The sequence below is a fragment of the Cavia porcellus genome, unplaced genomic scaffold, assembly GCF_034190915.1.
Source record: "Cavia porcellus strain 051 isolate PalLab524CR breed Dunkin Hartley unplaced genomic scaffold, mCavPor4.1 scaffold_1, whole genome shotgun sequence".
NCBI lineage: Eukaryota > Metazoa > Chordata > Mammalia > Rodentia > Caviidae > Cavia > Cavia porcellus.
Window position 1 is genome coordinate 79,755,887 of NW_026947484.1, and position 26,563 is coordinate 79,782,449.

General features: G+C 39.3%; 1 protein-coding gene across 10 annotated transcripts in view; it reads right to left on the reverse strand.

Moving 5' to 3' along the window:
• The window catches only part of Glis3 (GLIS family zinc finger 3), a 429,668-nt gene that overhangs the window by 47,262 nt on the left and 355,843 nt on the right, over positions 1-26,563 (reverse strand). For all 10 annotated transcript variants that reach the window (XM_063250536.1, XM_063250532.1, XM_013155103.2 and 7 more), the window contains 2 exons: positions 17,618-17,762; positions 125-293 (listed from right to left, as the gene is read on the reverse strand). In XM_063250536.1, the coding sequence (XP_063106606.1) occupies positions 125-293; positions 17,618-17,762 (314 nt within the window). The remainder of the gene's footprint in view (positions 1-124; positions 294-17,617; positions 17,763-26,563) is intronic.

Genomic DNA, 26,563 nt, shown 5'->3' on the forward strand with positions numbered 1-26,563 from the left:
GTCACCTTTGGGCAACTCAACCCACCAACAGATTATTAATAAAATTCAGCAACTGTCAAAGCTCTTCTCCATGGAGGGAGGTTTGGCGCCAACACCTATTACAGAGAGAGACAGATGGCCTTACCTCTCAGCTCCTGCGTCCACAGCTGTGAGTGGAGGTAACTGGGAGGAGGGGTTGTGGGGGCTCCCCTGTACATTATGTCCTGGAGAAGGGTGACTGACAAGATGTGGGGGTGGCCCGGCCCCAGCAGCTGTTCCACTTCGGCTCGAGTGATTACTGGAGAAAATGGGAGCTGAAAGCAAAGGAGAAGCATGAGACTGCACCCCAACAGAAGCCACATTTTCTAAACACCAAAGGCTGACAGTAAGCATATTTTGGGAGCTTGTTTGTTTTTCCCTGGGTGGCTTTTAGGGAACCTGCTCTCCTTCTTGCATATACACAGCTTGCGTTTCTCTGGTGGAACATGTTACTCGGGTCCTGGGTCTTTCCTGCCTTCTCAGGTGCTCACATTCAGCTTGCTCCGAGTTGACATTCACTGTCTGGCTCCTGAGTACTGCAGTGCCCTGCCAGCTCCCTGTCTGGACAGTGTATAATTAGTCAATCTTGTGCTGTTCGCACCTACGCAAAGGTTTCTGTGTTCACACAGTTAGTCACAAAGGACGAGAGTCAGGTAACTGAATATCTGATTAGGTGACTAGCAGGGCACAAGACAGGGCATCTTGTACTTCTCATGCTTTGGACAGGCTCTTTCTGTCACTGCTAAATCAAAGTTAATGAGATCAGTGCTTCCCTGATCCGAACACCAGCACAGAATCTTCTACCATTTTAACTTCCAGTCTTAACTAAACCAGGCATTTCCCTGATGATGTGATGAATATACTTGGCCTTTATAAAAAAATAAGTCCTCTCTCAAGACCACAAACCAGTAAAAAGAGGCACAAATGCAGCTACAGGACCTTTCTTCCCCCACCATCACCTACCATGCCAGAGGCTGTGAGTTAGAGCTCCATTCCCAGGGCCAGACTTGCCTTTGAGAGCTGTATGTGACCTCAGACTTGAGTATGTGCCCATTTAGATCAGCTAATTGGGGCAATGTCAGGGAAGAATCTGGAGCTTGTCACTCTCAGAGTCTATCAGAAAGGCTCTCAGTGTCGGGGACCTGCTCTGCAGACGTGTGATCATAGCAGCATCGTTATGTAGACTCTCTTTAACTCCCCGCTCTGTACAAAGCTATGTACAAAGAACAGAATCTCTGTGCTTTTTGAACTTACTCTACTAATATCAAAGAATAAATTGCTTTTATTTTAAATAAAAGAAATCAAGTTCAGGATTGAAAAAGAGAAGTCACATTATCAAAAAGATTTTAGGGTTTAAAAGTTCAAGGAGTTGTATTTTTAGACCAGTAACACTTTGCTCCGGTCTCTCTAGGATAGACTTAAGACCCCAGATGACCCAGCCTCCAAAAGCTTAATCCAATGGAACAAGAGTTCAACTGTTTCAAGGAACATGTGAAGAGACAGAATTACCATCTTCCCGCTCAAAACGCTACTGACAGGGGTGTGATCTAATTTGAAGGGTTTATTTCTGGTAAACCATCATTGTGTCAGGTTAATACTTGTCCTCAGAAATCTGCATCCTTCACAACCATCCCGGGCTTTGAGAGGTACTGAGGTCAGAAAGTGCTTACCAGCTCAAAGAGGCACCAACCTTCCAGGGTGTGTGTATGTGTGTATGTGTGTGTGTGTGTGTGTGTGTGTGTGTGTGTGTGTGTGTATGTGTGTGTGTTGCACGTCCTTCCATAAAAGTTGCACATTTGCAAACTCACTAGAGTCACCTTATGAATCACTACCCTCATTTATGCTCTGCTAGCTCAGGGAACCACAATTCTGCTTATATTCCAAATAATAATTTCACCCAAGGGATAGAGCTGTTTGGAATGATTGTGGCAACAGTTTTAATATTGGTGTTTGTCAGCATGGAGCTTGGTGTTTTATATACTATTCCAAAAACTAATGGAATAATAAGAGGTCATAGAGACACTGTGGAAACACAGCTAACTTTCCCCCTTTCTTTACTGTGGAAATGTTAGTTCTCTTTTTTATTTTGTTGTAGCTGCTGAATGCACCCATCACTTATGTTCCCCTGGAGGTAGTTTTGCATGTGTGTGTTTGTGTTTATTACAAGGGAAGCCTTGCCCCTGCTGTTTACAACCCGGTGGGCAACAGGGAAACTTGACGTGCACACTTTCTGCTTTACTACATGGCTTAAAAGAAAATAAGCTGCTTCCAAGAGGCCTATGTTCACTGCAGACGTTATATTTAGCACTAACTGCAATAAAACAGGCCGGAATATCTGGGATATATAGCCTGTCACTCACTGAAAGGACTGGTTGCGGCTTCTTTGTTATTCTGCTTAACTCACCTCTATTTCATAATAAATAGAATGAGAACAGAAAAATATTACAAGCTAGTAGAAGTTTATAGTGCAATGTTTACATCGAGCATTCTTCATGCAAAGTCCAGCACATGACTGCTGGCTGTAGAAGTAACCTGTGACCAAAATAATTACAAAACTGTGGAGGACAGACTGAGACACAGGATCACTTTCCAGTAGTCTTCCAGTTCCCATCTTACTACACATCCATAAAAATGGACAGCGCACGGCAGTCAGACAGTTTATTGCTTCAATAGACTTGTCCTTGATCTCTACCAAAGACCTGTAATTCTCAGGAATTGCCATGATGGCACAGAAAATGGCTTGTCTATCTATATTAATGTTTAGGAATATCTGACCTTAATACACCATGCACTCAGAATATAGTCTTAATTACAACAGTCTAAAGATATTATTTTGTCCATTCAAACACAGTATTCCAGCACCAATATTTTAAGACTATCTGTTGGTTTCTCAGAGACCTGCCTTTCATAACATATGTTTTCAGATAAATACTTAGGCTTTGACAAGTGAGTTTTAACCTCAAGAGGAAACATTGCAAAGTCCCTTGCAAAAGGCAAAATCTCCTTCTACTCACACTCAAAAATGATTTTCCCAAAATCAATGGGACCCATAATGCAGCCTAACAATCAAAGCAGCGAAAGGAGAGAAAAGATCTCTTCAGAATACAGGGCAATATTAACAAAACTGTTGTGATCAAATTAACTGGCACACACAGGCTGCCCACGGGGTTGGGCTTCATTGTCTGCGTCACCTTGGGGGTCAGTGCTATGCTCAAAGCTGGACTAGGGCTTTTAAGTGAACTTCCAGACACATGCTGATGACTGGCAGTTGGAACAACTGATTAGGCACGGCCGAGGAACATATTGGAAGTCCTTATTGCTTTTGTGATTAAGAGATGGTAGACTCCCCAAGGAAATAAAAGCCTGGCCTGGTGATGAATACATGAGCCTTGCCTGCAGCAGAGGACCAGGAGCAACCCTCCTGCTGCTTGCTTCAGTCTCTCGCTCTCTGGCTCAACCTGCCTTGCTACCGTCCCCCTACCCTGACTCCATTAGAGGTAGGAGGAGATGACTCAGTGGGCTTCAGAGCTTTTGTGAAGCAGCATCTGTTGGTATACTCTATATGGCTCTCAGATGCTCTCTCATCGGCTAGCAGGACCAGGGCATTTTAGGCTAGTTCCTTTAAGCTAGCTTTAGGCTAGCTCAGGTTAATCAGGGTTCATTGGCAGTGCTATGTCTTCCCAATGAAAACAATTAATCTGTACAACTAATGCGTGCAGACAGGAACCCTTGAGGATACTTCATCTGAGAGATATTTATTGTGTAAGTGCAGGGAGGCAAGAAGTGTTAAGAGAGTCCCCAGAAAAAGACTGCCTAAGTCATATTCCTCCCCAGAATCAAGGCAGGCATTCCTGGGTAACTATTTTCATTGTCAGAAGGCAAGGATGGAGATGCTTTTATCAGGCTGAGATACATTAAAACAGTCAGTACGCTTTCTTATACAAAATTGTTTAGGTAGCTATAGCCCCACTATAATAGTGAAATTTTAATAGTGAAGTTTTAATAGTGAAATTTAAAAAAAAACAGTAAGATGAATATTGATTCACAAGGTCTTCAGGCCAAAGAGTACAGTTTCTGAACTTTTAACAAGCTCCCAAAGTGGTCTGGGGACTACACTTTCAGTGGCAGATAGCAGGGAACCGATAGTTGTGACATATAGAGTCCTTGTAATACCAAAAACTAAAAGCATTTCTCCAGTTTACTGATGAGGAACTTGAGGTCTAATTTAGTTTCTGGTTAGGTTACCTGGCGGAGGTTACATTGTGGGTGAATAGCAAAGCTGGAATTCAAACCAGGAAGCCAGATTTCAGATCAAATGCCCATAATCACTACTCCTGAGAGTGTGCATGGTGAATCAGGACCCTGTGCACTCTTTAAACGCTGGTGAGGCTGCTTCGATTTAAGAGGCACAAGAACAGCATTAACCATTACACTTCCAAAGAGAACAAGGAAAGAATTCTGTTCCTATTTCTGTCTCTACTCATCCTAACAGCACCTTAGCATTGACGAGAGAAATTTACAGCCTTGAAATTTAATTCGGGCAAGAAATTAACTGAATTATTTGGTTTGGAAAACAAACAGCTGGTAGGAAATGTGCTTTCTCCCAAATAAAGATTTCAGATGCTTGTCAGAGGCATATTGATCCCATAGTGGGGAAGAAAGGCAGGCCTGGAGGGATTATTCGTGAGCAATCAGCAATATGCGCCCTTTACCACAGCAAGTACAACATCCTGGGCTGAAAGGCTATCATCTGTCAATAAAGCACCAAGAAGAGATTTATTGTGCAGATCTGAAGCCGCTAAGCTGTTTAGCAAATTTGCATTTGGAGTCACTTATGGTTGTTGAAAAGCCATAGTACTGCCCTCACTTGTTCTTATGGAAAAAGGAAAAATAGTCATATCCATGGGCTGTGAATTCATTTATGTGTGTCACAGTAATATTGGGATCCTGAGAAATAATATTAATTGCTAGGTACATGGGAGTGGGGAGGGCTGTCCATTCATTCATCTCTCAGGCAGTATTTCCAGGGACATGGCACAGAGGGTCAGCCAATCAATGGAACCAAGGTAAACTGGGTTTCTCAAAGACATTAAAAATTACTAGGGAACTCTGCTGAATGGGGAGTTCAATCTTGTCTTTCTGTCCTCTCCTTAGGGGAGAATTTTGGACTTGGAAAAAGTTCAAGGAACAGCTGAACTGCAGTGCCAATGTTAGCTTCTTCAACCTCATCAGCCATTGAGCACTGCAGAGTGTCAGGGTGGTTATTAACAGAACAAAGCACATACAACAAGAATGTAAGGGACCTGGGCTTGAGACTTAGCCTTAGTCATTACTAACAAGGTGTTTGGGGTCCATCATTAACCCAAATCTCAGTTTCTTCATCTTAGATAAGGATTACACCTCACAGGATTGTGAGGACAATTACACATGTATTAAAACACAGTGTCTGAACTATGGTTATGTACAGGGAAACCACTTTGGCTACTTATATTCTGTGATGTGACTATGCTAATAAGATTAGGGAAAGACAAAGGTAAATGCTGCTTTAAAATGATAAATCTCCACAAAGTCAACTAAGCTCCAGATGTAAGAGTATATATAATGGACCAGAGTCCTTTTAAAATGTAGTTATGCATCCTACTCAATCATTTTTTATGGTTCAATTTTTGTGTACACTTTGTTATAAAGTATTTGGGACCTGCACAAAAACCCTCATAGGGTTAAAATGCTATACTTTATTTTGAAGGAGTAGTACATACACTTTTGTGCTACAACCCATAATGCATTTCAGTTTAGAAGAAACAAGTCATTTTCATGCATGACTGCACTTTGTTAAGGAGCAAAAATGGGCTGTTACTAAAATGTCAACACAGTTGTCCCTCTTGAAGTCTAGTTTACCTTGAAGTATTTTCACATTTTTGGCACTTCTTTTTGTTTGTTTCTCCAAGAGGATAAAGATACAGATGTGGTTAATTTTCAGAATTCAAAGGAAGACTCCACAGTAAGCCTGCTGAAGAAAACGACTAATACTCAGGGCAACTAGAATTTTGAACCCCAGTGGCAATTATTTAGGCCTTGATACCTTCTGCTGTTCTTTGCATTTCACCTCAGAGCAATTTCATTTAACTGTCATTTGAGGGAAATTGCTCTCCCAATCTAAATTCATAAGCCATAAAGTTTCCCAGCAAGGAAAATGCCCCATAAGGGTCATTTGGAAGGCTGTACTTGATACTGAAGTTAACTGGAGAATGAGAGAAATGCTTCAGCTAATTCTTTCCCTGTTGAGAATGAAAAGAGCTTGGTTTTCTTTTTTCTTTCCTGCTTAACTCCGAGGATTTCCCCCTTTCCCTGCCTCTCCATTAGGAAGGGCATCATTCCACACTCCACCTGTATTAGGAAAACGTAGCTGCTTAAGGGTTTGCACATTTATCCCTCTAATCTTTCCCTTTTCCTTGTGGCATGAATAATTTTAATACTGCCAATCACTAAAAATCTACTCTTTCTGCCTGTCTTCCCCGTGCTCCCCACTTTGCAGTGTGGAGTATCATTATCCAGCAGCCCTGATAAGAGGATAATGAAACAATCCCTTCTCAACCAGATCCGGGGGCTGTCAGAGTAAAATGACACCGTCCGTGTATCCTTGACATGCTACCCTGAGCTAATTGATGGCAAACAATGGCAACTGTCTCTGTGCACTAAGACAAAGAAAACATACTTGTGTCACCTGATGGGAGAGCTACCTGGCAACGGGTAAACAAATGTGTTAGGGAGTCACTGTATTAGGGTAAGCGAGCACACAGCTCTGAAGAACAAGCCTATTAACTTTGAGTTTAAGAATGCTGCTATTCACTGGGGAACAGAAATAAATAAGGTAAAATGAGAATTTATTGATGTCTGGATAGTTACATGAATATTCAGGTTCTCTTACAAATAGATATTCCCCCATGAGCTCCAAACTTCTGTGTAGGCTGCCCAATTACATTTCCACATCATGCAGCTGGATTTATAGCCAGCGAAGAAGTTATTAGTGTTCGGAAGAGGAGGCATGCTTACGTGCTTTTCTGGAATACACTGTGATATAACTAGAAGCTAATGGCTGATGTCATCCACATAAATGCCAAAGGTTACCATCAAACATTCTAAAATACCAGGTGTAATTAACTCCGTGTTCAGAAAAGCTCCTGAAACATCTGTATTTTAGAACAAAAATCTTTTGTTTCAAGTAGAATGGCATAATTTTGGCAGCTCCCTCAACTTCTTTGGGCTCAACATTTCAAGAAGCCCTCTTGGATCTTTCCAGACAATGCATGACACATCTAACCTCAAATCTCATAGACTGTATTCTTTTTTTCCTTTTTCCTCCCCAGTCTTCCTACTTACTTGCATAGAATTTGCTATAGAGAAAGTCAGCCACATAATTGAACAGGGAAATCACTTAGACTGCTACATAGTAAATTGCTGCTTCCTCCTGGACTATGACTCCTGTGAACCTCCATTTTGGGCAGAATGGGAACACAGAAAGGAAGAGGATGGAGCGGGTATGGATACTTACTGGTGGAGTTCTTTAAAAATCCCTGTATTTTTGGAAGTAAAATCCATTTGGCCATTAGAAACAAAGTTTTAGTAAAACATATTGGGATTCCCTAATTCCTTATTCATTCCTCAACTGTTTCCTCTTGTATCATGATGACCATAAAAAGATGGTCCTTCCTTTTTAGAGTTTCCTGAGACAATCTCATCCTTTCTAGTTACGTGACTTCTGAAACTACTGTATCAGGCCCCAAAGCTTCTTGGAAAGAAATTTTCTACCTAGAAAACCAATCCAATTTTTAATCCCACATTCTTCCAGCCAAATCAAGGATTGATCCACCAACTCCAAACTGCTACGGAACCTCTTTCTTTCCTAGGTCTGTAAAATGCAGTCACAACAGTCCTTTGGGTGACTGGTATACTGAAGAACCACAGAGTACATTTATCACTAGCCCAAAGCAAAACAAAAGAGCTCATCAAGGTGGTTTTGTTACAGCTAAGGAAATGCCCTTCCTTTTCCCCCGTATATTGCAGAAGCTGTTTCCTTCTGCTTTCAGGGTTTAGTGTTGCCCCTTAGTTATAACCTCAAGATAGATGTTGGTAAGTCATTCACTTGGCACTGTAAATTTATGCCCACATACAACCTTCACCAATGCATTTTTATTTAAAGATTTGATCTGTGTGATAAAGGGTTGAGTCTTCAATGATATCAACTTCAAACATACTTTATGCTTGTAGACAATGTATTCTGAGGAAGCAAGCATCTTCCCTCTAGAATGTAGGTAAGTAAGGCCCTGTAGTCTGATATTGCAAGTCTTTGCTTTTATCCTAAGTTTAACTTATATGTCTACCAGAGGCCCTGATTTTAGAAAACATGGTCCTTGAAAATCAAAGTTTGTAAACACTTCTGTTTTGGGGAAAAACAAACTTAAAGAGAACTGATCTCTCTGCCAGTCTTTGGCTAATCATAACTAGAATAGAGCCTGCCTGTCCTCTAGCAGCCTCTTCCTCAAAGAAATCATGTCTCAAAGGACCACATCTTCTCACTATGGCCCAGCCACCTCTGAGGATGTCTTCCTGAAGCCTGATGGACTTTTACTAGTAATTATTAAATCTGACAGACACTTATTTTTGGGTTCCATACATTGTCACAGGGAGGACCAAGCATGTTGGACAGTGCATATGATGCAAGGCAAACAACTCTGCTGTCATTTGTTTTATTTACTGGAGTTTTTAAAATTTTCTAAAGCCCATGAGTTAGAAAACTACTTAATAAATCTGCTGGGCTCATGCCTGTGATCCCAGCACTCTGGAGGCTGAGGTGGGAGGATCGTTGCAAGTTCGAGACCAGCTTGGGCTACAAGGTGAGCTCAAGGCCAGCCTGAAAAAAAAGAAAACTACTTAATAAATCTAAACTGTTATAGAGATCACCAAAACCTGCATTATGTAAGCATAACTTATATTTTCCTCTTTAATTAACTTGAGTTAATTTACTTTACAGTTACCTTGATTTCACTTAGGCAATTACAAAGGTCCCAGATGTAAATCTAAAGCATAGGCTGGCAAACTTTTTATGGAAAGAGCCACTCAGCAAATATTTTAGACTTTTAGGAAAGACACAGTGTTCACCATTCTTTAAGCAACTATTCTTATCTGATGCAAATAGCTTTAAAATATTTTTTACATTGAAGAAGCTTAAAACAACCTTTAGTTCTTGGGCCATATAAAAGTAAGGCACAGAGCACCCATGTTTAGGGGATGGGCTGCAAAGAGGATCCCTAGGGTAATAAATTGTCTATTGTATGTTAGCTACTAAAAAACCATCTTGAAAAGAGTAGCGAACTGTTTTAAAAATATGAACACTAAATTTGAGGCAAGCAAATTGTCTCAGTTACTTTTCTTGTTGCTGAGACAAAATATCCAACACCCACGTTAAAGGAGGAAAGGCTTATTTAGCTCACAGTTTGTAAAGGTTTCAGTCCATAGTTGCCTGGTTTTTGGCTGGCAGGGTAGTATGGCAGAGGGCCACTGCAGAGAAAAACAGTCCATGGCAAAGCAGGAAGCAGCAAAGCAGCCACACTGACAGCAGCAGCAAGAGACGACAGCACCCCCTTTCCATCCTTTATATTCCACCCTATCTGCCCTTTGGGTGTGTAGCACTCACATCCAGGATGGGACACCCTTGATGCCAGCATCACATCCTTAACCTCAGCATCACATATGCTAGACCCACCCACTTTCGAGAAGAACACCAATGACTATATAAATCTTTGCGGGGAGATCTAGATATAAGTCATAACACAAATCATCAAGAAGAGTTTCCTGGGCACCTTGAAATACATTGATAGCCCAGAAGAGTATTTACAAGATGACATCAGCAATGCAAAGCAATAATTATATACAGATGATTCATTTGGATCATCAGTTCAGTTTCTTCATCTGCTTCACCCTCACAGATTTTCCTGTTCAGATTTTTCAAGCAGACAGAGACACTCTAATAACCATTCTAAATACACTTCTACTTTTCATGGCAACAGAAACTCTCAATTTATAGATCTCAATGTAGGTTTCACAATGTGCAAGGGTCAAGTCCTCATTTTGATGTGACTTTTTCTTGGAATGAATTCTTTGTATCAAGACATATACTTCTGAACCCTAGATGGCAGCACCCAGTACAAAAGAAATGGATAGAAGAAATTCCACTTCCTGTTATAGACATCAACTTGGCTCACAATTAATTCTCTAAGCTTTTAAGCAAAGAAGAAGGAAAAGAAGAAAGGAACACGAATTGAGTATCTCCCAGTTTCCAGGGAGTGTACTAAACTCTTTCATGCTATCTCAATTAATTCTCATAATGGCCCTATGGGATTAGGGTTCTCACCACCATTTTATAGAAAAGAAAATTAACTTCCCCAAACTAAACACCCAGGGAGTAGAGAGGATTGGACTTTAAATTCAGTTCCACATTCTTTCTGCCATACTACACTTTCTCTACAAACAAAAGTCAAATAAATAAGCAAAAAGAAATGAACAAATGAATACACTATTTTTTTAATGCCCAGATACTAGTAACTATCCAGACACAATTTTAACATTGTAAATTGGAGGGCATTGCCCCTCAAATGATGTATTTCTGATTCCACTCGTTTCTCTTTAGAGATCTATAAGAAATTTCCTTAATTAAAAAATATAATATGAAGTACTGGGCAAAGTACTATTATAACATAAAGTACTTTGTAATGTACAGTACTAAAATGTAAAGAGCTATATTTTAGCTTTTTGTTCCACAGAATGATACTTACTAAATTTTCAATTTCTTTAGACTTTCTTTTTTTTTTTTTCATTTCTAAAAAAAAAATGAGAGTGGGAGGTGATTTATGGCACCTGTTCTTTACGTGTTTTACAGAACTACAATATAATTTTCCTAGTATTTGGATAAAAGCAACAATAATTATAAGTAATAGATGCTGAACACTTGCTATGTTGCAAGAATTCTTTATGTCATTTAATCCAGTAATTGATCTCAGTAAGAGAGAAATCTGAGCTTGAGGAATCGGAAGCATTTTCACACGTAAATATCATGTTTTAGCATCTATTGACTACACAAATGATCAGAAGAACTGTACCAAATACAATCTGTAGTGATTTAAGTACGATTTAAGGAAAGATGCATAAAATACTGCCCATGTTTAGTTTAAAAAGAAAAAACTAGACATAAGCCCAAATTGCTTTAGTGCTCCAGAATGACAAATCCTAATTTTTCTTTCCTGTTACAAAATCTTTTAGGGCAGTGGATGCACTGCATTTTTCATGAAGTATATACATTCCAAAGAAATGTTTGATATACATCCCCGTGAACTAGCCTGTGGAGCAAATTCCTAAAAATGCTGATGAGTATTTATTTTTTTTTCTTTGAATAGTAAATAGTTCCTGTTCTGTAATCACTTTACCCGAGAAGGTAGAATCAAAGACTTTCTGTACAGCCCAAGGGAAAAGGTTCCAATGAAGCTTATAGACCCCTGAGTTCCTTAGATATGTGTAAGGGTGTTAACAGAAACTCTAAGGTAAGAGTCAACTCTGAAACCCAAAGCAGAGCAGATGCTAGAAATAAATAGCCAAGTTCCCTGAGAACGAATGAGACCAGAGCCTAAGGAGGAAGGTCACGTCCGCTAGAAGCACTGAGTGCTGCGGATGAGGCAGGAGCAGCCTTGAAAGTCAGGGAGGAAAACCCAGACCTCAAGGATGCAGCTGCAATTTCTGATGAATTCATGCAGGCTATTTAAGCAGTGTTCGCGGTTCAAGTCATGGCTGAGGCACCTGAACAGGGCAGATCAGTTTCCAACAACAGCAACAAAGACACTAACTGTCAAGGCCATTCTCTGAGATAGCGCTGTTGGTTATGTGGAACGAGCAAATTCCACAATGTGGTCTCTATTCAGTAATAAACGTCCTTATTACTATACAGGATGCCAACTAAAATCCAAGTTAATTCAGTAATGTCCTTTGATTTAGAGTATGATACTATCCTTTATATACGATATAAAAAATAAACTTTCACCCTGACTACAAAAACAGTGAAAATATCCAGTTTCTCTTTATTTTTCAGATGAAGGAGACATCACTACTTATTTCTTTCTGTAATTGGAAGGTAAATTAAGTTGAAAGGTAAATTCAGAGGAAGTCAGAACTTTAGACCTAGAAGTTTGGACCATAACTTGCTCATCACAAAACGTATGTTTCTCATTTCAGAAATTCTATTCTCAATTTTCAGACTTGCTGTCCATTTGCTACTTAAGACCTGCTTAGGGTACACCTCAGAGTAGATCCCACCTTCCCTCCTTCATGTCCCATTTGTATGCTGGCAGCAAGACATTAAATGAAGAAAAAAAGAAATAATAGCATTAAGATAACTAAAAATTTCACCGTGAGGTTGCCCAGTCTCACTACTTTCCTCTCCTCTTCAATGACGTAAGAATTGTTTTTGCTTATCCGTAAAAGTACATTTATAGCAAAAACTTGCATATATTGTAAAAGTGAATAACTCAGCTTAATCTTGCGTGAAAAACTAACATGAATACAAGGCAATAAATATACATGGAAAACTGAAGTATCAAATTAAGCAGTTTGCAAATACATAAGGCATTAACATTAGTTCTTATGTGCACATATGTTCTACACTGGGAACCAACATTTTAAAATTTTTATTTGAGTTTATATGATCTTTCAATCAAAATAAAACCAGTACCGTTATGACACTGGTATGGCAAGCAGAATATTTATTCATAGGTTGACTGTAGTGAGCAATGGAAATATACACTATAGAGCCAATTTTTATTCTACCTCCTCTAGTCAGAATTTAGACCATGTTTTGCTAGAAGTCATGTGTCCACATTTTAAGAAGCACACTACTGATTTTCAAAGTGTGCTCCTTGAACTAGCAGGACCCAATGTCACACAGAACTTGATTTTTAAAAAAATTCCAGGTCTGGCAGAAATGCAAATCTTTGGAACTCGCTGGGACAGGCTGAGTCAGGAACTTTGAGGACAGGGCCCAGAAAACTGCATTAACAAAGCCAGATGATACAGGGCACACGAAAGGACTGACCCTGGTCTGAGGGTTAAAGTTCTCAGTGACTACAGTAGAGGAGTGCGAGACCTACCCCCACCCTCACTGATTTTCCAATTCAAAGCAGTGGGCAGGCCACTAAAGCAAGAGGAATTTCAAAAAACAGTACAAGATGTTGACAGTAGTTCAAGGGATCATCATAAGGGGCATCACAAAAATGCTTTCAGATGTTTCTTTCAAATACCTTTTGCACCCCAAACCTCCACTTGCTCCTGTCCACTGTCAGCTCAAAAGATGTTCCGTTGATTTTTTCACCTTTGTGAATTATAGGCAAAGCAGTGTTTCTGAACACAATCTAAGTAGTATCTATGCATCTTATAAATGTTCTATATTTTTATAAAGATCACATTTTATCCTCACAATTCTGCTGTAAAGTTTAATCTACTGGGAAATCAGTATGCTGATTTAGAACCCTCTAATAAAGTCCCTAAATTAACAACTATTTTTTGAGAACATACATTATGAGGCACTTTTACAGAAAATTATTTCTAACACTTACAACTCTGCAAGCTGTCCAAAGACAGCAAATATACTCAATTTAAGAATGCAGAAAATGTACTAAAACACAATCCATAAATACACTAAAATTAAACACTGGTTCATAAAAAAACATTAAATCCTATATCGATCGAATACAGTGCCATTTATTATAAAATGCTATTCTATAGAGAAGCCCTCACTTCCCAGTAATGAGAGCAAAATGAAGGGAATGAGATTATATCACTTCAAAAAAATTCCTGCTTTAAAATGAAGCCTTTTATTTTCCTTCTATATTTTTGCATATGAACAAAATGTCTATTTTTTTCTGAAAAATCTAAAGTTACATTCAAACTTTGGGTAATATGACAAGATTTGAAAGCTCTAAACAGAAGAATTATTTTAAACCCCAACAGAAGTGGTCCAGGAAAATTCTCTCATTCTTGTAGGTTTCTCTGGCTCAAGCTGCATTAGCTGCTCACTTGTAGGTAGTGACTGTGAAACTCAAACATCTCAACCAAATTGGCCTCTATGATATCTTCATGGTTTAGGTCATTTTCAAAGGTCATGTCTTACTGATTCCATAATACAGCTTTGGTTTGGAGAGAGTCATAATTTTTGTGACTACCCACGGGACAGATAACCTTCCACAGAGCATTCTTTGTTAGTGAGGAAATTGATCCAAGGCTGTCCATGATACTGTAGACTCACTAAATTTTGGCTTATCTGCTTCATTAGCTCATCGCAGGAGCTCACTAGAAGATCTATGAGGTACTAATCTTGAAAGCAACATTCACATCTCCATCCACTGGCTATGAAACAGTCTCTCTCAAGTCATCAGATAAATCACCTGAATTTACAAGCTGGCCTCTGGCATGATCTGTCTGGGGCATAGAATCTCTGAACAAAAGGGCAGATAATATAAGTGCGCCATCCTTGAGGCTTGCTCATCATTCCTCTGACTGTCCCATTAGATCACAACATTGCTCACAGGTTAGCTCAGGAGCAGGCCTAGAGTGCCCCAGGAAATTTCCAAATAGTGGAAACATGAATATGTCAGTCTATAGTCATCCTCAGCATGGCCTCAAGTTAGATTTGGCTGCTTTAACCTGGGACATTGTTTTCTTCTACAGAAATGAGTCTTTTTAGGCAATTCATTCCACTCTAGTTCTGTCTCATCAACCTGAAAAGTTTGTTTCAGTAAAGGAAGCCAACACTCCAGGAGATATGCAAGTCTTGTATGTATCAGAACCACCATATTTCCTATTTGTCTTAATACTGTGCGAACTATCTCTCTCCTGGAACCTTGTAAATCATGGTCTACCAGCCACTAAAAATTTCCCTTTCAAAACCATGATGTCTTCAGAATTCTAATCCTCCAGTCTTGGTGGCTTCAGGTGCAATAATACCACATTTAACTGCTTCCTACTGTCTGCCCATATGTTCTCCATCAAAATATTTTTGTGATAAATCAATTCACTCATGTTTTAAAGGTAAAGGCTTGGTAATTTTTAAACAAACCTTTTCTTGACTTTGTGTAATAGAATGTAAAAAGAATGATTCCAACTGTTTTAACATTTAGCCAAGTTTTAGCCTCATCAAATTGCTTTGATGCTTGAAAATTTACATTTAACTAACTGATCAATGCTTTCCTCATGTACCTTGGCCATTTTTCAGATTTTTTTTTTTTTGTGTGTGTGAGAGGGGACCTTTAGTCAGGTCTTCAGCTAGAGTTTGTACCTGTACTTCCCACAAATGCATTTCTAGAAATTTGAAAGGAAAGGCTAAGAGACTTGTTTTGTAGTTTTTCGCCTGCATGGCTCTGCTCTGAGTTTGCTGAACCTGAAGATGCTCTACTGATGGCTGTGGCAGGTTATGATTCCTAGCCTGCCATGGGAGCCTACCTTCTATAGCCAGAGGCTCAAAGTTAGGAGCTCAAGATCTTTTTGAAGCCCAAAAGAGCAATGATTCATGAACAAAAAGCATAAGTTGATTTGGAACAAAAAAGCCATGTCAAACTAAACCATGAAACTTCAAAACTTGAAAGATTCAAACCAAGACATATTAGATTAGAATAAATAGGACAAGAGCTGTGTGCTATATTCAACAGTCACTGACATTCCCACAGATGCACATATCAGAGCTGGCAAGCCAAGAGGTTTAAGTGCAGGACTGGACTATGCTGAGTAAGCCTAGCTGTCAACTTGATTGGCTTGGGAGCTGCCCGGGGGATTAGTGAAATGTTTATCTGGCTGGTCTGCAGCTGGTGCGACTTCAGGACTGTCCCTTCCTCTCTGACACCATTCTGCTCTGCTTCTTGGCTGCCATGAGTTGAGCAGTCTCCTTTGCCATGCTCTTCCATCGTGACACTTCTGCTTTGAAGCCAGCTGACCATGGACTCAAACCTCTAAAGCTATAAGCAAAACCTTTCCTCTTTTAAATAATGCATGTCCCAGTGATGAAAAACTGACTAATATATGTCCCACCACTGGAAACTATTTATCCTGATTGTGAGTTCATTTTCCAATCACTTTTACCCTTACTTGTTGGGTGCAGGTCTTTAGTAATACAAATTTATAGATTGAGGAACAGGAAAATGTTTATAGGTTGTTTAATCTGATTATTAGTTTAATGTGCTGTACTAAAACTTTATTTCTCAACCATTTGTCACATAAAGACTCATATAAACAAAAGTTTTGCTTTTTCATATATATGTGTGTATATCTTATACCAAATATTGATTAAGTGTTGGTAGCATCATGCAAATAGCACATTTGATATTTGTATATCTACTGGTATGTAAAACCTCTCTTAAGATTTGGTCAGTCCTTTGAATAAAGTTTAACTTCATCTCCCTGGATTTCAAAAAGTAGAGGTCAAGTTGTCTCTAGGAATAAGTAACCCAAAGCAGCTATTAAAAGTCTACTGACACTAGACCATCATTAAGGACACCTTGATGGCTAATACTCTTGAAATGTATGTTTAATTTCCCCTATATCTGGACTGTCTGAGAACTGTTTAGTTTAAAAAGCTAATCAAGTGTGTCTTCTCCTACTCCATTATAATTTATAAGTATATAATTCTTCATTTTTTTATAGTTTTTTAGAACTTTCCAAAGGAGGAGACAGCTCGCTATGAAGTCTGGCTCTCGAATCAGATGGGGTTGTAAGATTTGCAATTCACAAAAAAATGTAAAACTCCCATTTTCTGGAATGTGGATCCAGTGAGATTTTGTTTGCATATTCATCACATGATCGTAGGCACTTCCATACATAGAGATAATAACTAATTATGGTTCTACAAGTATACATCACTATTATAGAGCAAAATATACAGAAAAGCTAGGCTAAGAAAGCAGAAGAAAAAGGACTTCTTTGTTGCATATCAATCCTTTCTAATTATTCATTAAACACATGCACTTTTCTAAATTTAGAGTAACCTTTTATTCAAACTCTCACAGAAGAATAGTGGTCTGGGAGTGCCATTCCCTCCCCTTTTCCTAATGGTAAGGGAACATTAATAAATAGTCTTACAAGTTGGTTTATTGATGTGAAAATTTACATACAGACCTAGAGTTTACTTTAAAATGCAAAGGTGATGATGACTTAATGTTCCATTAAGAAATTCACATCCCCATTACCTGCTTAAGAGGGAAACATTTCTTCTGAGTCCAAATCGAGTTTAGAAAATTTAGGCTATCTGGAAGGTTTGGGCACAGGGAACTTTTGGCAGAAGTTCAGAACTAAAGAAGCTAATCCATTATTACACTTTGTTTCTTTATGAGAAAAAGACAGGCTTTTGCCAAACTCAGTTAAAGAATCACATGGAGAGAAGACAGCAATTTTCAGCTAATTGACAAAGCAAAATGCAGGTGATTATAGAAGAATTTTCTTCATGTGAGCATCTCCTCTAACAGAGAGAATAAAAGGGTGGAGGAGGGGATTGATTCTGTCTTTGCATCCTTACCTGAATAGAGATCTGGCCCTGGCCCTGGAGACCGTCCCAGGGTGGTATCAGCAGCAGTTTCCCTTGGGGACGCGGCCGTCTGCAGGGGTTGCACAGTGAGGCAATCTGTGAGCAGGTCTGGGTGGAGCTCTGTGCTGGACCGCAGCTAAGGAAAGGAGAAAACAAGAGAGATGGAGAAGGAAAGCTGTGCCTGGGGATACTTGCCTGGAAAGGTCTCAAGTCCTAAGGTTCAGTGCAATTCAATGCACAAATATTTAGCAAGTAGCTGCTCTGGGGAAGTCAGGGGCTCAACCCACTGTCAATAAAAGGGTCAGTTCCCGGTCCTAATAGCACTTGGCAGGTGCTTCAGGAAAAATGTAGCTAGAGGGAGATTTGACTTTAGTTCTTGATATTCTTGTTTCTGAGAACCCAACTTCCTATTATATTTCCATTTATTTGCTTTGTATCTTATCAGAACTTGTAGCGATAACAAAAACAAATGCAATTAGGTTTAGATCATATTGGAAAGTATGGCTTAAATAGAATAGAGAGATACTGTCTTGAAATATCTTGGAGATAATTAAGAAATGTACACTGAGATTTGACTCCTACAGGTTTACCATGCGTGGAAAATACTCGTTAAATTTGAAAATGTTATGGAATATGATTTAAAAATAACCTGATACTCTTAACAGCAACAAAGGCTCAAAAATAGGTTAAATTAAAACAAATCAAAAGGGTTTTGATATTAATGTAATTACATGTAAGAAAACTGATTAATTATTAAACAGTTACAAGTAAAAAAACTATAAAATTGTCAGAATAAAGTATAGCTAAAGTGATATGTTTTTAAATATAACTTTTAAAGTGTAATTTGACTGGAAAAATTACAATGGAAGCTTTACAGACATAAAACTATTAACATGCTTATCCAAAAACATAATGCTTAAAAAGAATTTAAAAATATAGTTTTTACAATATTGAAAAATGTTGCTATCTTTGGTATTTAAAAAAAGCATGTAAACTGATTTTACACAAGATCTTAGTTACTGTTCTTTCTTTGCTGAGACTAAATATCTGATATCCAAAGTTAAATAGAGAAAGATTTATGTAGTCCACAGTTTGCAGAGGTTTCAGTCCATAATTGGCTGGCTCCAAGGCAAGGTGGCACACGGCAAAGGGGCAATGGTTCATGATGGTGGAAAACAGCAAAAGCAACAAGAGCAAAAGGGAGAGAGAAGCCTCTTTCTGTCCACTGCATTCGATCTACTGGGATTAGGCTCCTGCCAAACCAATCAGTGGACTAATCACCAATCACCCACCTTTGCACTTTGAATCAATCACACCCTTTATATTCAACCATTCCCAAAAAATCCCTATGACTGCATGAGAATGTGGGGGGACATCTAGACACAAACCATACATAATGACAACATTCAATCTTTAGATATAGGGCTGAAATATACTTATTCATTCATCAAATATCAGTTAGATGTCGATACTCCTCTTGATCCTAGGGCTTCTGATTGAAATACTTTGATATAAGAATCTGTCTTAAGAAAACAACCAGAAGTGTAAAGGAAAATTTATACCCAAATAAGTCTTTCTCTAATTATTTGAAAGATTCTTTATAGCAATACCAAAATGAGGAAATGCTACCAAAATGTCTATAATTAGGGTCAGTAAATAATCTTACATCAATTTGGTGTAATAATATGCATCTCTTAAAAGGATGTTCAAAAGGACAAGATAAAAATTTAACAATTACATGACAATACATTAGACAAAACACCAGAAGTAAATGTAATCTCATAGTAAAACTGATTTTGTTCTCAGCCACATTATAAATTTATCTTCTCTGACTTTTAAAACTTCTGTTTGCTTTCTAAATATTTTACATTTTAATGATATACTAGAGTTGACAGGCAACAAATTTAACAGTATCAACTGTGTGTTTCTTTCCCCAAATTTTCCTGCAATGATGTCAGACCGATAGCTTGAAATCAGAAAGAATCGTGGTGAGAATATTTACACTATGGAAATCAACAACTGATAAAACTGGAGTGTTTTCATTTGGATTACTGGTTGATAAACCTTACTAGAATACTACTGATGGTGACCATTAACTGCAGTAATCAGAAAAACACACACACACACATTGCTCTGGTTTAGATGTGGTTAATTCTCTAAAGATCTGTATGATGAAAGCATCCTAGTGTGGAAGTGCTGTGACCTTTGGTAGGTCCTTTGGCAGGGTGACTTGGAGACGGCTAGGTAACTGAAAGTTTTGCCCTTTGAAGGGCTTAAGAGAGTTTTCATCGCACTCTGAGTTCGTTTCCTGGTCCAGTGACTGAGAGGAAAACTTAACTTCCACATCATTACTCTCAAGACACTGAGTGGTTACAAGAGAATGAGTGTAACACCAGAATCATTCCCCACTCTCTGGCTTTCAGTCTCATCCTGTGATCTCTCCTTCGAGCACATGCTCCAACCATGACACAGTTCATCAAGTGATTCCACCAGGGGGCATAATGGCAGGGCATCATGGTGCTTGCACTTTTAGCCTCCAAAACTTTGAGCTACATAAATCTCTTTTCTTATAAAGTATCCAGCCTCAGATATTTGGCTATATGAACTGAAAAAAAGTTAAAACACAGACACATGCACACACATAAATGTGTGTGTGCACACACCTACTAGTCTTTAAAGAGCAGTTATTGCCTAGATCACAAAGAATTTCATGAAGAATCTGACATGTCGAAGATCACAGTTCAAGAATATCAAAATGGCAATGTGATCTTAAGTGCAGGGAAATAGCTTTTAGTACATGTAACAAAGGAGACAATGACAATTTCTTCAGTATTGGCACACTGTTCTCTCTGCCCAAGATTGTCTGTGTTAATGCTTAAATCTCTCAGGGCTTTTAGAGGGTATGTTTGTTATTTTGGTTCTAAATAAGCACATGCCATTTAAAAAAACTGGAAAAAAAATCAAGGTTTAGAAATGAGTTCTGGTGATCACTTTTAATTTATCTTCCATCATTAAAGTGTGATCTGGGGTCCACATGTTCTACTAAGGGCAGACATGAATGCTTCTCTGCTTTCTATTAAAAGCTACTCTAGGGTTTTACAGTTATCAGTACCATTAAGGTCTTTCCAAGGAATTTCACGGACATGGTTAATCCTGGCGTCAAAGGCAGGGAATTCTTCCTTAGCTTTGACAAGAATTCATGTTTTCTAAGAGTGTGATTCCATACGACTTTGTGGCAAGAATTAATTTGGTTTTCTCTGAAATTAGGTATGGTTCCACAAAGTGCTTCTTAAATTGAATAAGCCTTGAGGACCTTATTAAAACTTTCCAAAGGAGGACCTTCTGCATAGATACTCGGTAATGATATAGAAGTTAAGTTTCCGTCTTAGTCAGTAGACCAGGAAAGTGTCTTCCAGAACATTTAAGGTTCTTAACTATTCTCTAGTCGAGAAATTTATCTAATAGGTGAGGTAAGAAGCATAAAACAAAATTTCCTGTGAGATAGGTCATGTAATATAATAGTTTCATATTTGAAATAAGAAACCAAACTATTTATATAGAACAACTGCATAATGCATATTGCAACATGTTTTCTTAGCTTCCTTGGATATATGAATAAGGTAGATGGAAACTGTTCCATGGTTTAACTATAGCTCTGAAACTTGGTATTTATCAAAATCACCTACTGGGCTTTTCAAAGTTCCTAGGTGGTGAACATACTATTGAGCCACACTTTTAGAAACACTGTGCATTAGTTACTTTCCCATTGCTTGGACACAATATACAACACTCACAATGTAAAAGAGAACAGGTTTATTTTGGCTCATGGTTTTGGTTGATTCAGTGCATGGTTATCTTACTCTAAGGCAAAAATGGGATGGCAGAAAGCCATGATGGAGAAAAACTGCTCATTCTATGACAGTCACTTGAAAATTACATAAAATAGAGATTTTCAAAATGCAGAAGATTGAGAAGCCAGGTGGGTTTGGGAGTCGGCTTTGCTATGTAGTGGCTGTGTGGCCTTGAGAAAATGATAGTTTATCTATATTAGTCATTTTCCCATCACTGGTACAAAACACCTGACACCTGCAATGTAAAGGAGGAGAGATTTACTTGGTTTATCCTTTCAGAAAGGTCAGTTCATAATCAGCTGGCTCAAGAAGGCAAAAATAACATAATAGAAAGGCCTGGCCAAGAAAAGCTGCTAAACCCATGACAGTCAGGAACCAAAGAGAGAAGAAAGAGACAGCGGCAACAACACATCCTCCGAGTCACACCCTCAGTGGTCCGTCTCAAAACCAGCCCCATCTTCTAACAGCTGTGAACTCGTCAATGGAGGGATCCACAGATGAGTACAGCATCCCTATCAGCCAGTTATTTTCTAAAAGTTCTAACTCTGAATACATGACATCCCTGGAGGACATTTAGATCTAAACCATAACACACTGGTCTCAAAGAGTCCTGCTGAGATTGTTCTGGCTATGGGAAGAGAAAATGCATAATGGAAATGGAATGATTAAAATATTATTATTGTTTTTTGGTACTGGGGATCGAACTCAGGCTCTCATACTTGTGCAGCTTGTGCTGCTGAACTAAACCCCCAGTGCAAAATATTCTTTATTGTAGGAACTGTAATTTTATTTTGGCTGGTTACCTAAAGTTACTACAAATCTCTCTGAAGCACAGACCTCAACCCTCTAGTTGGTGGGTGTTAGGAAAGGCTACCGAAAGGAGATGGTGAAGACCAATGGTAGGAAAGTTTGCAAGCCACTGGATTTGCAGATATTGGAAATTTAGTTTAAATCCATGGAGGGGTGAATGTGTCATTTTGTATTTTGTCACAAAATGTCTCAGCAATGTTGTAAGTACTCCCCCTAGGATATACAGACTTTAAAAGTTTATCTACCATGGAAAGTAATCACTAATCCTGGGGCCATGTCTACTAACCAGCCACCATAAGGAGATTCTTAAACTCCTTTCATAGACATGTGGCTGTTTCTCTTTAAAACTCATAATAAAATGGTTTATATGAGATTCATTTTTTTTATTGTTGTCAGTTTTTCTTTTCTTACAGAGTCTCGCTATATACTTTAGGCTGGCCTTAAATTCACTATGCAGCCCAGGCTGGCCTCAAACTTGCAGTGTTTCTCTTGCCTCAGCCTCGTAAGTTCTGGGGTTATGGGCATGTGTTACCATGTCCAATGAGATGCAATTCTTAAAAACAACTTGGATGCATATTCTTTCACAGGGATGAAAAGGTTAAAATTTTCAAACAAGCTTGATACTTGTTCTTATGAAAGGGCAAAGAACCTGCTTTTTATGGATCCTTTCCTGTTCTTTGCGGAAAGAAGTGATATTTAAGCCCAGCAATCATAAATTTATCTAAATGGCTGCTGCGCTGCACTAACAAAGTAAATAGTTCCTGAGGACCTGTTCCACTCAGCTTTCCTACATGAATCCTTGGGTGCCAGAGCCGCCCAACTCTTGCTCAGCCTTCTCATTCATCCACTGAAAACTGTTTTGCTGGCTGCAGCCATGTTTCAGGCACTGTTCTAGGCACATGAAATACAACCACCATCAAAACCAAGATTTCCCCCCGAGGAGCTTCCATTCTAGAGAGGGAGAAAAACAGTTAATTATAAAGTAGAACATAACAAATGCCCTAAAAGAAGGAGAAGAGAATGCTCGGTGGGATTCATGGTGTTGGGATTCATGGTGAGGTCTCAGTGAGACGACAGACATACCTGAGCCAATGCTCCAAGGAACTGGAGAATTAGCTAAGTTCATGTGGAGAGGTAGGGAGCTGCCCGCCCAAAGAGGACACTGCGATGAGGCTGACACAGCTGGAACAGGGTGTGATGTGGAAAAGAAATGGAAAATGAGGTGTGAGTGGTAATAAGCCAATGGGAGGAAATGAGTCCACAAGCAAGTGGTCTGGCTTATACTGTGAAAGAAGTGCTCTAATGGCTGTGTAGAAACAGCCCAGAGTGTCCTCGGAGGGTCATTAAAACATTCTAGATAAAAGATGCTGACCTGAGATGAGGAGTCTTCTGTTTTGAAGATGGAGTTAAATTAGGTATTGGCTGTGAGAGAAAGGAAGGAATCTAGGGTGGATCCCAACTTTTGACCTAAGGAACAGCAGAGGAGACCAGACCGAGGAACCAGGTTGAATGGGAATCAGCAGCTTGAAGACGTTACCTCCGGAATGACTCCTGGACACAGGGTGGAGAAAATATACAGGCACCTGCATAGGAGTGAGCTGTCCACGGAGCAAGACAGGGCTGGACCACTAGAGTAACTCCGCCAGGTAGTCATCCTGGGATTTCAGATGGATGCTCCCACAGTAGAGTCTGTCGTACTGTACCCAAGAAGCAAGTATCTTCACGAGCTTGTTAGCACCCCTGTTCCTGAAGCGTAAGACACCAGGAGTCTCTCTGAGTGATCACACCATATCCCACTAATGGGTTTTCCTCCAGGTCTCCAGAGAGCCCATCTCTCTGTCTGAAAATGTTCCATTTGGTACTGTCATTCTTCCTGCTGGGAGTGACCTCTACCCTCCCTGCATAGCTCCTTCAAGATCCACTTATTGCCTCATCCACTCACTCCCTGACCAGGACCGTTTACATTGCCTCTCCAAGTCCACAAGAACTGCAAATCCTGCTCTCAATATTCCTGTGCCTGGACATATGCATGGAGCTTTCTTATTTACAATAAGTGCACAACTGTGCTGTACAGTCCCCTGGGACCTAGTTGGTTGAGCTGTAATTTTTTCAAACCTGCAGCACTAGACAGTGTGGTACCAGCATTGTAATAAATTATTCAGCCACTAACTGCTGATGAGAGTTGTAAGAATGAGCCACAATTCTTTGTCTACAGAAGTGATAATCTTCACTGATGTCTAAAATAATACAACTCAGTCATTTCTTAATATTCCTTCCCAAAAGAAATGCAGTGGAGAAACTGTTGTTCCCCTGACACGATCCCCTCTCATCCTTGTGCTTAGCAGTGTGCCACTCCAGCCCCAGCACCTGTGGTTGTTCTAGCCAATCACATCAATGACTAAACAGTGGACCGAACACTATGGTGTGAGTTATGCATCACAGCTCTCGGTGGGACTGGGTTAAGGTAGGAAGCATCTGAATCAGCAACCGCCCTACTTCTTCTTTCCTGGTACTTTCTGGGGAATGTTGCCTTAATAAAGCACATGGTATACCTGATTCCATGGAACATCAGTCAGCTTTTGGGGCTCACAAGTTAGAAAATTTCCCAAACTTGTATGTTTGGTTCAGGAATGCCTACAACCAATCAGCAGCATTTAAAAGAATGCATGGACACAATTTTCTTCTGTATTTCCTCTGCTCACATAGAGGTGTACATTAGACAGCTTCCTATTATTATAACATAATACCTGAGGCCATTAACTTATAAAAGGAAAAGGTTTACTTTGGTTCACTAGTTCAGTCCAACATCAACTGAGTGATTCTCTTGTTTTGTACTTCTACTGAGGGTGATATGGACTATGTAGCAAAACAAACTTCCCACTGCATGAGTCAGAAAGCAAAGGAGAATCCAGGACCAGGATTCACAATTCCCTTTGAAAATTTAGCCCCAGTGAGCAAAGGACCTCTCATTAGGCTCCATCTCCTAAGGCTTTCACTATTTCCCTATAGTGCCATATTAGGTAGGGACCAAGATGTTCACCCATGAACCTTTGGGGAACATTTGTGCAAATCATATATTAACTAAATAGTTAATGAAAGTGGGGTGTTCTGTGACATCATGGATAATATTAAAAACACACATATATGTAAAAACATACATAAAAATCATAACCCTAATTAACGTAACAATCAGCACCATTCAAAGGGGCTTCAGACACCACTGTGTCCAAATTTCTGTCTTGTACCTGACCTCCCTTGCAGCAACCCCAGTGGGTGTAACTTCGAAATCTGTTGCTTGATATCCTATAGCAGTGCTGGCATATCTTTTAGAGCCTTTGATGTAATAATCAGCCCGTTGCAGCACGCCGACCTAGGTTCATCACCACTGCCCTACAGCAAGAGGACAACGTCTTCATTTTGGCAGCTTACTTCAGTTTCTGACAGTTCCAATTGCCACAAGCCTTGTTTGTAGATGAGTACATGCACCCAGCTCTCAGCAAGTGTTAAGATTATCTATATCCTGGTACTTCTAAATCTGCAGTCAGGTTCACGGACGTACTAGGAAGACAGGAGTCAGCTTTGAGTTTTGGAAACCTATCTGTGAGTCTTTGAGTGTTAGCGATCCTATCTTCAATCAATCATTTTCAAGCTTAATTTCTCAACCCATCCAGGTGCAAGTAAACAAATTGGCTCTTTAGCTTCTGTACAATCTTCCATTATGAAATATTTGTTCCAAATGACAGTTTTTGAACCTTAATAATGAAATTACCCATCAAGGCTGACAGGGTTCTTGCATATGGAAATTTGAGCTGTCTCTCTAACAATGCAGGGAATTTTCCTAATACATAAACAAGGCATGGTCAACTGTAATTTGTATTTTGTTGTTTTTGTTCAAGACTATTCTGGTAACGTTTATAAGCTCTCAAAACAAGCGACAGAAACTTTATTCCCATCATTTTCTCATTTCAGATATGATTGAATAATTGTCCAAGATTAAATGAGTCAAGTGGAAATAATTAGGAAAGGGAAAAAAGCCCAGATTCTTCCATTTTCAGCTCCATTCCATTTTATTCCAGGAGCAAAGCATTCTGTTAGTCTGAAGCTGGACGTACTTCCAAAGAAAATGAGGCATAATCAAAGGCCTTTTGTTTGCTTTCATCAGTGAGTATCGCCCATCTGAGCTGTTCAAGTCTACGCCTCACCTTGGAGGGATTCCTTTGTTTTCCAGAAATCATATGCCACCAAAATATGTTTGTAAAGGGAAGACGCATAGGAT